Raw genomic sequence first — 12425 nt, forward strand, 5'->3', positions numbered from 1 at the left:
AAATCTTAAATATATATTTACATTAAGACTTATGTGTCTTTTACATAACTGCAAGTAAAGGAGTGGAAAAAAACATTTCTTTTACTGTTCTGGAAATATACTCTTTGTGTTAAAATCCATATTAGGTAATATTGTTTTTTTTCCTACTACATTATCAAACAACAATTCATATCACTACCGAAGGATGAAGGTTCATAAATAAAATTCCCTGATTTTCAGAAATAAACTTTTTAAGGCACTTTATTCTATGCAATATATTTTATCAAAAGAGTTCACACAATATAAACTAATAAATAGACACCATTACTTCCTGCATAGTAAGAATTTATAGTTTCACATAGTCGACATTGCAACAACTTTGCGTATGCTTAAAGCAAATGTTTTTTCACATTTTACACAGCAATAAAATAAAATATTATCCTTATTTTTGGACGGATATCTCTCCACTTAGTGGTTTCTATATTATATATATACAATAGCTTTTTCTCAGTTTCAGACACAAATTTTTTTTCCATTGGTCACAATGATATGTGCAATTCATTCAGCCATATTATAAAGATAATGATTTATTAAATTACAATTGTTGAATTTCATCTCTGTAGTTGAGTCCTGAAATATATATATTTAACATACAGTAAATGTAACTATTCAAAACAGAAGATTGACGACAAAGCCAAGTATTTCGATATCGTAAACACTTCATAAGAAAATACTTCCTGATTCAACATAAATCATATCAAAAGTCATATTGACTGTAAAAAAAATTACAAAAGCCATGCTCTATGGTTCCACAATCTATATATATTATATATATAACTCGTCCCACCAAAATTGAAAGACAATCAGTATATTATTTAATATGATGATGGTGTTTGGTTAAAAACTTCTGGTAGAAGTCAATTTTAATATTTTTTAATATTTTTAATGAAATTAAAAATAATGCATTATTAAATAACTATTTATCATTCCTTATTTTAGTATATATTTGTTAAAAAAATAAAGAGTTCTAGAAAATCATAAACTGTATCTAGTTTAAAAATCTCTCGCAAGAATACGGTGGTCTGTTTTAAAAATCGTGATTAGTAAAGAAAGTTACGTAAATGAATAACAGTATATAGAAAAATTTCGTACCACCTTTAATTTGCTTTTTATAAAAAATTACGAAATACAAAGGATTTAATGCCATTCAGTCATTAAATATAATATTTTAAAAGCTTTGTTGCGGTTAAGAAGCAATTTCTAGCAAAATGTTAGAACTAAATTTTATTATTTATAATTTTCTAATTATCTTAAACTTTTGGTGGGACCAACATACAACCAAGATACTTTGTGTACCTCAGAACCAAATGAGCCTAAGTCCTCACTCAGCTATGTTTGATTTATTTCAGTTTACAACTCAAAGTTTCATTTTCCAACAAATCAACACTCAGTAATTCACTCGAAATTTTTTTCTAAATCATTTAACACGATTTACAAGAAACTAAATCCAAAGCTTAATTGGAGGTAAAAAAATCTAATTAAAATTATATATGTTTTGTAAGAAATTAATCATAAGTTCCTTTAGTCCGGCCAAAGGCATATGGAGGTTGATAAAAAAAACGTGGTATCATTGGAAGAGGGTTTTTTTTTACTCTTCTGTAAATTGGTCTAATTATAACATAGGTTCGTTTGATACTGAAGTTTAAATTTGTTAAACGTGTCAACTCATTTAAAAGCTTTTTTTGGCCAAAATTTAACAGGTTAAAATGGAAATAGTTGGGCCACTAGAGATTTGAATTTACGTTTACGTAAATTGTGCGGAAACAAACGAATCAGCATACATAATTTTGCTCACACGTAAATTTTTATGCCTAAGTAAAATCGCACAAGTAATACAAGTATTACGCGTTCATATGCACGCAACAACCCAAAAAATATAAGCAATTTCACACATAAGGATGCTTTCTTGGAGAAAAAAAAAAGTTTCACTTTTCGTACTGTCCAAGCAAATTTGCGCTTACGAAGATGCAGAAGTTTCACTTTCACGAAATGCAATATTTGTTGCCTATTTATTGACTAATCCTGGAACGAATTCAGAGATTTTGATATATATTTTTTAAAAACAACTGACTCAGCGTCTCTCTATCATTGCACATACAGCCGTCTTAAGTTGCGGACAAAACTAAACAGTGCTACTATCTCCCTCCTTCCCAAATTATCATCGAGATAAAGGCCTGTAGCTCGATTAAACGGACACCTAGAAACGAACAGTGAACGCAAGCTTTTTTTGCCCCCGAAGTTGGAAAAAAAATTTTACTTCTTCCTTTTCCACTAAAAAAAAGCATACCCGAAAATTCACGTCATTTACAGAAAAAAACAATGATGTAATGACAAGAGAGAGGCTGTAAATGCGACTCCATCTCACGCATCAAACGTATCTTCGCCTCTACGTACAACTGGCTTTACGTCTTCGCGTCGATCATACCTTGTATTTTTCGCAAAAAAAAAAGTTTCGAACCAGCTGTTCGTTAAAACTTTGTAGCATTGTCTGTTTTTCGTTGTTGGCTGTGTTTATTTCAGGTAAGGCGCACCAATCACAGCCATCCAGTGCGGGAGCAAACGCATCCTGATTGGCCCGGCCAGCTAGGGCAGTGGATTCTCTTGCAGACGGCCGCCAATCAGAAGGCTGGCGCGTGCATACCTTATTGCAATCCAATGAGTGATCAGATTTTTTTTCGCGAAAAATACATGTCCCTAATTATACGCTTCTTCAGGAGTTCAAAACAGTTGTATTATAAGTTTATAGTGGAACATTAAATATGAACGTACCCTGCACACTTTTATGCCAATATTTAGGGTTATTTTTCATGTCAAAAAAAGTTCGTGAAAACAGCCACATGTTATGATTTTTTTTCGAAGTTCATAAAATACGAGTTATAAAAATTAAAGTTAAATCTAAGCTCGCTTATATGCGTAGATGGTTTAAGTGGTCGTGACAAGGGCCCGCGAAAATTCGCGGAATATAATAACTACAGGGTGGAATCCACCGTCATCTGCATACTCAGACAAATGTGCTCTTACCATTGACTGTTGACTTGTGAAACGTCTCAATTAGGTAGTCCTGTGATTCGATACTGACGTAGTTACAAGTATGGCATTGGCAATATACAGCATCTCCAGATAACCCGTGAGCCAATAGCAGAAACAACGGTTATGTCTCGTATTTGAATGTTGGCCTATCGCGAAATGAATCTGCGAATTTTTCCAGTATCTGGACATCAGTATGTGCGTGCCATTTTATAATCGACAGAGATCCGAAAAAATTCGTGGATTCATTCGGTGATAGGTTAAAATTCAACTACATACACCTTTAAGCTGCTCTTGCTATTGGTTCACTGTTCATCTGGATGACCCTAGGCCAATGAAAAAACCCTCAACCAAATTAGTATCAAATTCCAGGCAAACCAGATCAGACGACTCACAAGTCAGCAGCCAATGAACTGGCGCTAGTTTCCCGAGTGCAGAGGACTGTGTAGTCCATCCTGAAGGTCATCGACACGGCGAAATCAACCGGTCCCTATTAATTGTAAGATTATATTCTGTTTAGTTTATAGGCTTTCCCACCCTATCCCTCACAACATATAGATGTATATTTCTTTATTTTTATAAGCAAGTTATTAACAGACACCTGAAAAATTCGCGGTTTCGATGGCCTTCAGCATAGACTGCACATACCCCTGTACACTCGGGCAAATAACGCAAGTTCATTGGCTGCCGACTTGCAAGTCGTCTCAGCTGGTTTGTCTGTGATTCGATCCTTCTTTGTTTGAGGGCTTATAACTGGTTGAGATTCGTCCAGATGAACAGTAAGCCAATAGCAAAATTATTTAAGAGATATATGTGTTTGAATTCTAGCCTATCACCGAATGAATCCACGAATTTTGCAGGTCTCTAGTTATTAATCGTGCAGAGAACAGGTTTCTTAAGACCAACATTAATTGCATTAGAGATGACAGTGAATCTGTTTAAATACTCGTATTGAGGAATTTTATTAAAATGCTGTCTGGTATATTTCTAGGGGCATGTATTTTACGTGGAATAATCTCATCGCTCATTAGACTTCGATAAGGTATGCCCGGGCTAGATATTGTTCTCTTGCAATTGACGACAGTCTGCAAGAGAAGCCAGCCATCACACTATCTGACCGGACCAATCAGGAAGCGTTTGCCTCCGCACTCGATGGCTGTGATTGGTGTGCTGACAGTAGTCGTGCACCTGACATGAACGCAGCCAATCACGAAACGCAGAAAACGCTACAAATTATTAACACACAGCTAGACCTTGCCCTATATATTGCCAATAAATATTAATGCGAATTTAAGTGTCTTTCCTACGGAGTACCCAGCCGTCAGAGAAATTTTACAAGTTTAATACAATGTAATATTTTTTTGCAAATGAAACAGAAATATTCATGTAAAATTACAGATGTTTATAAATTTGTACATTTACATGTAAAAACTGTATAGGCCTAACTACAAAATAGAGTTTGCTTTAATACTGGGTTGAGATTCTTACCAGGGCATTTATGCTTTGTGTTGTACCAGTACTTCCAGTAGTTAAAGTTATTTGTAAACCACCTGAATAGCTTTCCAGTATTAACTGCGAACATTAATAAGCATATCCAATTATTGAATATTATATTATCTCTTCAAGTGTTTAAAATATATACTTGAATGAAACATTAAATAAAATATAAAAGTATGCTCAAATTTTCTTACGTAATACCTATTCAGTATTAACTCAAAAAACATATTTCATAAATGCAAAATATAACTATAGTAATGTGTTGTACAATCTTACAATATATTTCTTGTGGAATTAAAAATTATTTCTTGGCAACTGGTTTCCAAAGGAATCTTTTATATACGTACAGAAAGTTATTTCTGTGTAGGTACTATTAGGCTTCATTTGGGAATTTTTCGCCAAATCGCTTAGAAACGAAAAACCGCATAGTGAGTTTCAAAGAGAACAGGGTGGTTACTGCCAGGTCTAGATTTACGTCCAAGATCAAATTTAATTGCGACACGCTTTCACTCTTTTTTTATAGACAAAAATAAAGGAACAAGAGGAACTATAAATGCAAGAGGTGAGGCGCTAAATAAATCAAAAGTATCTGATGCTATTACAAAATAATTTTAGTCGCTGCAAAAAAAAACAGTTTAAATAATGACTAATGGCGCTTTCACGTTTGTTTGCCGCCCTTGCATAACTAACACGTTACATCGCTGTTCACATGACATAACTTAAGTATCAACCGTTAAGGTACATAAACACTTTCATAAAAGCACACCTGAGTAGATATTGCACTACATATTGCACGAAATTTACACTTTTCGCAAAATATATCCATGTAAATTTTTCACAGGTAGAAATGCTCGATTACTGAGACATTTTGGTATCGTCTTCTAATTCGTAATGGTTCTGATAAAAGCATTCCAACCGTTTTAGAGAGCACTGACTGGAAAGTTGTCTGAATGCCTAGGAAGTGCAATTCATCACAAGCAAAGACCTCCAAAACTTTCTTTATTAATTGAAGCTATACGCTAGAATGCATATCAACACACATTTTAACAAAGATATTTAACCTTTCTTTCCCATACACTAATTCTGCCAGCATCAATCTTCTTTTAGTGTGCACCGTGTCCAGATGTGGACCCGACAGCACAAAGATTTTCAAACACAAGGACTAATAAACCAACCGGCATAACGGACAGGAGGCAGCAGCCAATGAAAGAAGACACTGGCCTGTTTAAGTACAACTGTGTTGAGTCCAACCTGGTTCTATAAAGTAACGTAATTTTTCACGTATTTAAGCACAGGTGTTGTCATACTTATTCCGCTGATGAACCAGCATACATATCTGTATAGAGTAACATGTCAATAAATCTAAACACACATTTACTTTCGTACAATAACTTTTTTTTTGTAGTTAAGAATGTCTTTCACAGATATATCCTTAAAAGTTTAAAAGAATATTAATTTAATTGTACCTCGAAACACAACAGTTTCGTTAATTTTCTCGCGCAAGCCCCCAGCAGAAACTTTAAGTTCCTAATTTTGTAGTTAGTCCTCAGTTTTTTTTTTGACGTCAGTTTAATCATTACGGTGCTGCCGTTAATGACATTTCAGATCGAATGACAGCTCCGGCTTGATTACTACGTACTACGTAAGTCGCGTCCAGGCTCTTGGTGAGTCAAATTATAAATACTTTAATAACTTTATAGTCTGCCCTTTTCTTATATATGAACTTATCATAGTTACGGACACGAAAATTTCGCGAATTTTTCTGGCGGCTGGTTGAAGTTCAAAGTCTTACGTTAGTCCTAAAACGTTTGCTTTTCGATTGAAAAATTTCTGAGAGAAAAAAAAAATATTTTTTTTTGTTCTCATCAATCGGCACTACCTGATTCGCTTATTTCTCTCCTACAGTGTCCCAATAACTGCCAGAAGAAGATTTGTGTTCTAGCTTACCGCCAAATGAATCCGCGAAATTTTCCGTACCTGTAAGTAATAAAAGCTTTTATTTTGACAATGAATAATATTGGCCATTTTATTTCTTTGGAATAAAAGTAATTGATTTAATTTTAACGGAGTAAATGACAGCGTTATTTTTTCCACGCGTATCTGTCAAGAGAGTGAGTGCACTTGTTTATGGGATTGACTATAGTTTGCTACACCTAACATTTTTTTCCCTCCCGCCTCCCCTAGCACCCTTAGGCTTGCGACATCGCAAAGTTAATTAACATTTATTATGATCTGCGTTGCGTCACAACACATAGCCCGGAGACAGACATGGGGTGAGTGCTCTCGCGCACTCGCTACTGTGTGCAAGTGGGTCACGCGTCTACAATCGCTGCTGCCACCACAGCAGCATTAAAAAAAAAATTAAAATGGCCTCTGGTGTTCGCAGTGTTACCAAACCACGTACGACCTCCCGCTGACAGCTCTCAACTGCTGGTGATAACATCCAGAAATTATGGGAACCTTTCTCTGAGGATATTATCAATGATTAATCAATTGTGTAACAAAACACATTGATTAATGAATTTATTGATTATTCGGTACAATTTTAATGTGGGCAAGGATTAACTTTTTGTCATGAACAACCAATTCTTAGAATTTAAATTTTAAAAATTGCAAAAGTATTATAGTTTAACTTTAAGAAGTGAATTTCTGCGCGAAACACCTTGTATTTAAATTTCCTCTTCATATTTCCTGTACCAAAGAAAATTTTCGAAATATTTTAAATGTATATTTCAGCAGGAATAAAGAAGAACCAACCAAAGTAAAGATTACTTAAAGACATAGTCTAAGAGTACAAATTAAAGGTTTTAGCTAACATGACTCGTATTTTAGAAGAAAGCCTAGTGCACGTATGTTTTCGGAATCATTCTGCAAGTAGCATCTCAGTCGGCTTCATACTAATGTTACTCCTTTGAGCTTTCAGAAGAGAAGTGTCCAAATCGTAATCTCTGAACGTGTGATCAAATATTCGCAACTGCTCCAAAATGCTACAATTCGATAGCAAGCAGCTTTCAGCTGCTTCCACTTCAATATGAAAAGTCTTATACACTACCTTTCACTGACTTAAGGTCACTGGTTCATCAGAAAATTCCCTTTCGCAGTTTCCTAGCTAAGTCCACTGATTGGCTAGACAACAGAGAGTGAACATTATTCTCCACTGTTACTACAAATTCACTGATATAAATTAATCACCGTAAGTCTTTATCTGGAATACTTTACGACACCGTTTGTATTTTTTCAGGAATTAATGTGTTATTAAGTTCTTTGTATTTAAGGTATTATAGGACACCTGTTACTTGTTCATTTAAATTCACACTTAAATTGCGCCCAATTAAGCGAATAAGTAAAAATATATATATATATATAAATATATATATATATATATATATATATATATTATTTGTCACACAGCCACAGCGTGTAGCAAATGAAGGCAGCACCCGAGTATAATTTATTCTCGATTTCTGATGGGAGACAGCCAGGATTGGTATTTACCCCAATTTAAAAATATCACGCAGTGCCTTTATCTGGTTATAATTTGGAAATGGACCAATCTGCGGAATATGTTAACGTATAGAAGAAAATTAGAGTGAAATATTTTACATTTTTTTCTATTGTTCACATTAAGTCCATGGGCAATAAGCATATTTCATTCAAAATTAAACATGTAAATGTTTGAGAGTCGTTTCAAAAAATACAAGTTTATGTGAAACTATATTATTTTGTAAAAAAATTCACAAGTAAAAAAAAATTATTTTTAACAAGGGAGACTTAGGGTGGCTTGAAGAGACGTTTAAGTAAAGTCGAAGCATAAAATCTGCAGGTTAATCAAATGGAAAACCAACTTTCCTTTGCCTCGAGTCAAGATTGTGCTAGCTACTTTAAAAGAGAACCTAGGTTAATTACTTCTTATTTATAATCTGCTTTAAACATACCAACCCTGGAGACAGCAAGCAGAACTCGCCTGCCGTGGACGAAAAGCCTGATAATGACCCGTCAGCGGGAGATAACATCGAGATGCCGTTCTAAACATCTGTTTTTTTATATAGGAACCAATCGCCTCCGCTAGCGAATGGTTTGAATCCCAAGAGGACCGCCAATCAATGAGCAACAGGTTCTGCAAGGGGCGAAGCAAATTAAGAGCCTGTCTTTGAAACCTCACAGCGAAAACCCTGGAATGAGATAAAAGGTTTATCTGCACCAACAATGTATTTAATTACATACCTATTGCATGCGTCCGCTGTAACGAAATGTTTCGTGGGTTGAACTAAATTTTATGTGTGGCAAAATCGAATTTCTAAACCTAATTTAATGATTATTTAACTTGAAAATTATCGCTAAATTGGGTCAAAATATTTTTTTTTTTGCAAGCCAAATATATTTCAAACTAACAACATTAATATGCTTGGTCATTTAGATCATATATCTTTTTAAGGCTAGAAAACATTTAGACACGATGCACAAACTTTTGAAGACACCCTAGGGCAACGCTTACAATATCGTGGGTTACCAAAAGCCATTGTTCCATACGTGGTTTTCGGAAGTTTTTTTTAAGCCTGCGTCATGTAACGGGTTTCAAGTTTGAAATTTATTATCTAAAAAAAAAAAAAATAGTACGAATGGTGCAGATTATACCAATGTTATCTTGCAAAGTATAAATGGTGTTTGATTAAAAACACTGTTGACAGAACAATAGGTGGACCACAGTTTACATGACACAGACTATACCCGTGTTTCACCGGGTGACAGGGGATGATCGTGCATGCACGACGCAATGAACGGAGACGACATCTTAACTGTCGTGCAGTCTGTTTTGTTCGGTAACATGCGACACAGATTCGGTACCTACCAGCAATAGAACGAAATAATTTTTTTTAACGTTTCGAGTTTTCATCTAGTTGAACTAGAAGGCAGCTCCGACCCAGGCGACCGTTGTCGCGGTGTGTTCGGAGCCAAGTGGCGGCTATGGTGAACGGTTGCGAAACGTGCTACTCTGTCGCTCCGGGCTGCTGCGTCTCGCTTCATTGCAGACGCAACAGCCAGTGGAACGAGGCTAAGAATCCTACCGCAGAAGTGTTCCCGTGAACCATGAAGTCCAGTATAGCTGCGTTTACAACGGGAGTAACTAACTGGTTCCTAGTGTCACGAGCAGTCGCCAGCCACCGGCGCTTACAGCCATGCTCTGGAGCGGCGGGGCGGCGCCCGTCAAGGCACCAGGCAGTGGTCGCCGAAGCAGGCCCCCGGCTCGCCGAAGTCGGCCGGCGCCAGGGCCTCGTCGGCGAAGCGCGCGCCCAGGTCGGCGGGCGTGAGCGAGTGGTCGCTGAAGTCGGGCGGCGTGAGGCAGTGCTCGCTCAGGTCCGACTGGAAGTTGAGCGACTCGGCGTCCGACTCGAGCAAGAGGGCGTCCAGGTCGGGCGCGTCGCCGCCGTCGTCCGACAGCAGGTCCGCCAGGTCGAAGGACCTGGGGGTGGCGGCGTGGTCCTCCTGCTGCAGCGCCTGGCTCAGCGCCGAGATGTACCTCATAGCGAGCCTCAGGGTCGTGATCTTGGTCAGCTTCTCGCCCTGCGGGCAGGCGTCGGCGGGCGAGTGCGGCACGGCGCGGCGCAGGCTCTCGAACGCCGCGTTGATCTCGCGCATGCGGTCCCGCTCGCGCGCGTTCGCCGTCTTGCGGCGGTACTTGCTGAGCGGGGGCGGCTTCTGCTTGGGCCTGCCTCCGCCGCCGCCGCCGCCGCCTCCGCTGGACCTCCGGGTGGTCGTCTTCTCGACGACGCGCGTCTTCTGCTCCACCTCGAACCTCTTCTGCAGCGAGCGCGGCCTCAGCGAGTACTTCTCGGCTGCGCGCGACGCTCCGTCGTCGCTCTGCACGCTGTCACCGCTGCTCGTGGCGCTCTCGTTGCTGTTGTTATTGGAGTCTGTGACGTCCTTGGTCATCGCCGGCTCCGGCTGCTGCAGCAGCATCGGGATGGGCGACATCGGCAACCTCTGCGGCGCCGACAGGCCCACCTCGCCCACCATCCTCTGCATCAGCGTGTTCATCGCGCCGCGGGGGGGGGGGGGGTTTCCGGCCCCCTCGGCCACGCAACAAGACGACGACGACTGCGCGGGGGCCTTTCAGCCGTCTGAAGTGAGGCCCTCGTTATACCTCGAGCCCCGGGTCCCCACGTCGTAATCACCGGCGCGCACGCGAGCCCCACATTTAGTGTCACTCACGCGAACAGGCGTGCATCTCGCCTCGTCGCCTTGTTATTACAGTTCCGCTCAGCGACGCCTCTTGGCACCTCTTGTTGTACGGGCGATGCGAAAACAAAAAAAAAAAAAAAAAAAAAGGTTTCGCAGGATCCGACACTCCTGGAAAATAAATCAAGACTTTCACCGCAAGTCAATGTTTACGTCTTCACTGTCTTGTTTTTTTTATTTCACGTAGCCTACCTATAGCGTCTTGCCACCAAGCGCTTTGTTGACTCAAACGACAAAGACGAGTCTTAAAAGATGAACAGAAAATTAATCGCGGCTAGCTTTTCGCAAAACTTTCACTTTTAGCGACAAATCTTACGTCATTAGTGGCTTTGCGCGAGTTCAGTTTGGACACCTTATTCCGTCTGCTGGTTTTAACAATTTCAACTGCACTAACCATTAAAAAGCAATCAAAATTCATATTACCTACGTTATTATCACCCAGGGTAGGAAGATGAAGTCAGTGGTTTAAATTTTTTTGTGGCTCTACAGCCTGCACAAAATACTAACGGTAGTTTTTTGCCACTTTTATACATCAAGTTATAACGAGTTCAAGAAGTGGAGGTAAAAATTGTAGTTCAAATTTCGAGAGATACTAATGTCTACTTCTTGTCCGCACACCCCTCTTAATTGTCATCACCGGAGTTGCTTAAATGTTATTAATAGGAACACTCGAGTTAGTAAAAAACCTAACCACATATGCTACTGAGCGAAAGTTCAGGCGAAGATCAAAAAATATTTACTGTCTCACCCACCGACCCGTTGAAGTCTTCATCGCAGTCCGCCTTTGGTATGGCTTGAATGGGCAGATCATTAATGACGTCGGTGGTGGATATTCGCGTAACTGTATCCGACGACCGGCAATCTGATGTTCAAGTAAATACACGCACACGAGAGCCAAACACTGGGAAAGTTTATAGACAATTTCTTTTATGCACTATAAATGTTGTGCCTTATTGATTTTTTTTTTTTAATTTGCGTCGATAGCAAAAAAAAAATAATGTTTAGCACTCTGAAATAAGTCAAGTAAATATGTTCACTTGCGAAGTCGTGCGCGGATTCGTAGCGCGATAGTCGTAGCGCGAGAGCTGTGCTGCGTGAACAAACGACGCAGTTCGGAGACTTCGAGCGACGAGCCAGACGCGAGCGCGCGAACGAACGAGAGATAAGACAGAGAGAGAGAGAGATGGAGAGCGCGCGCCGAACTGATGCTGCGCACAGGACCACCAGTCGCAGACTGACGTCTCAGAGAGCGCGCCCGCCGCTGGTCAGGGCACGCGCGCCCCCTCTCCCCCCTCTCCAACCTGCTTCTGCACCCCCCTCCCCTACCACCCGACACGCATTCCCCCTCTCTCCCCGTGTACCTGCCGCCGGGACAGCATCCACCTCGGCTGGACCGCTGGAGGCGGGATTCGCGAGCAGGTAAGGCTCGCGCCCGAGATTTGGCGGGCACTTTACTTTGGCGATTACGGCCGAGGTGACGGTGATTTCGGTCGGTCCCGAATCTCCCGATGACCACGACTCATCACCGGACATTCCATTATGTTTTTTTTTTTTTTTGTTTCCCTTACACTACGTAAAAATTTTCTGAAGATGAGTTTATTAAGTCTGCGCAGTTCAGCATCCGG

The 12425-nt window shown here is 39.7% G+C and overlaps 1 protein-coding gene across 1 annotated transcript; it reads right to left on the reverse strand.

The window, feature by feature from the left end:
* Positions 1-240: 240 nt before the first annotated feature.
* Positions 241-12015, reverse strand: LOC134539365 (helix-loop-helix protein delilah-like). Its single transcript, XM_063381347.1, has one exon. The coding sequence runs from the start codon at positions 10597-10599 to the stop codon at positions 9769-9771; it is 831 nt and encodes a 276-aa protein (XP_063237417.1). The 5' UTR covers positions 10600-12015; the 3' UTR covers positions 241-9768.
* Between the last annotated feature and the right edge of the window lie 410 nt (positions 12016-12425).

Source organism: Bacillus rossius, chromosome 15 (genome assembly GCF_032445375.1).
Source record: "Bacillus rossius redtenbacheri isolate Brsri chromosome 15, Brsri_v3, whole genome shotgun sequence".
In the NCBI taxonomy this organism is placed as follows: domain Eukaryota; kingdom Metazoa; phylum Arthropoda; class Insecta; order Phasmatodea; family Bacillidae; genus Bacillus; species Bacillus rossius.

What these genes read in the sequence shown, in the direction of transcription:
- LOC134539365 (XM_063381347.1), bottom strand. Translation starts at nt 10,599, where the DNA reads ATGAACACGCTGATGCAGAGGATGGTGGGCGAGGTGGGCCTGTCGGCG.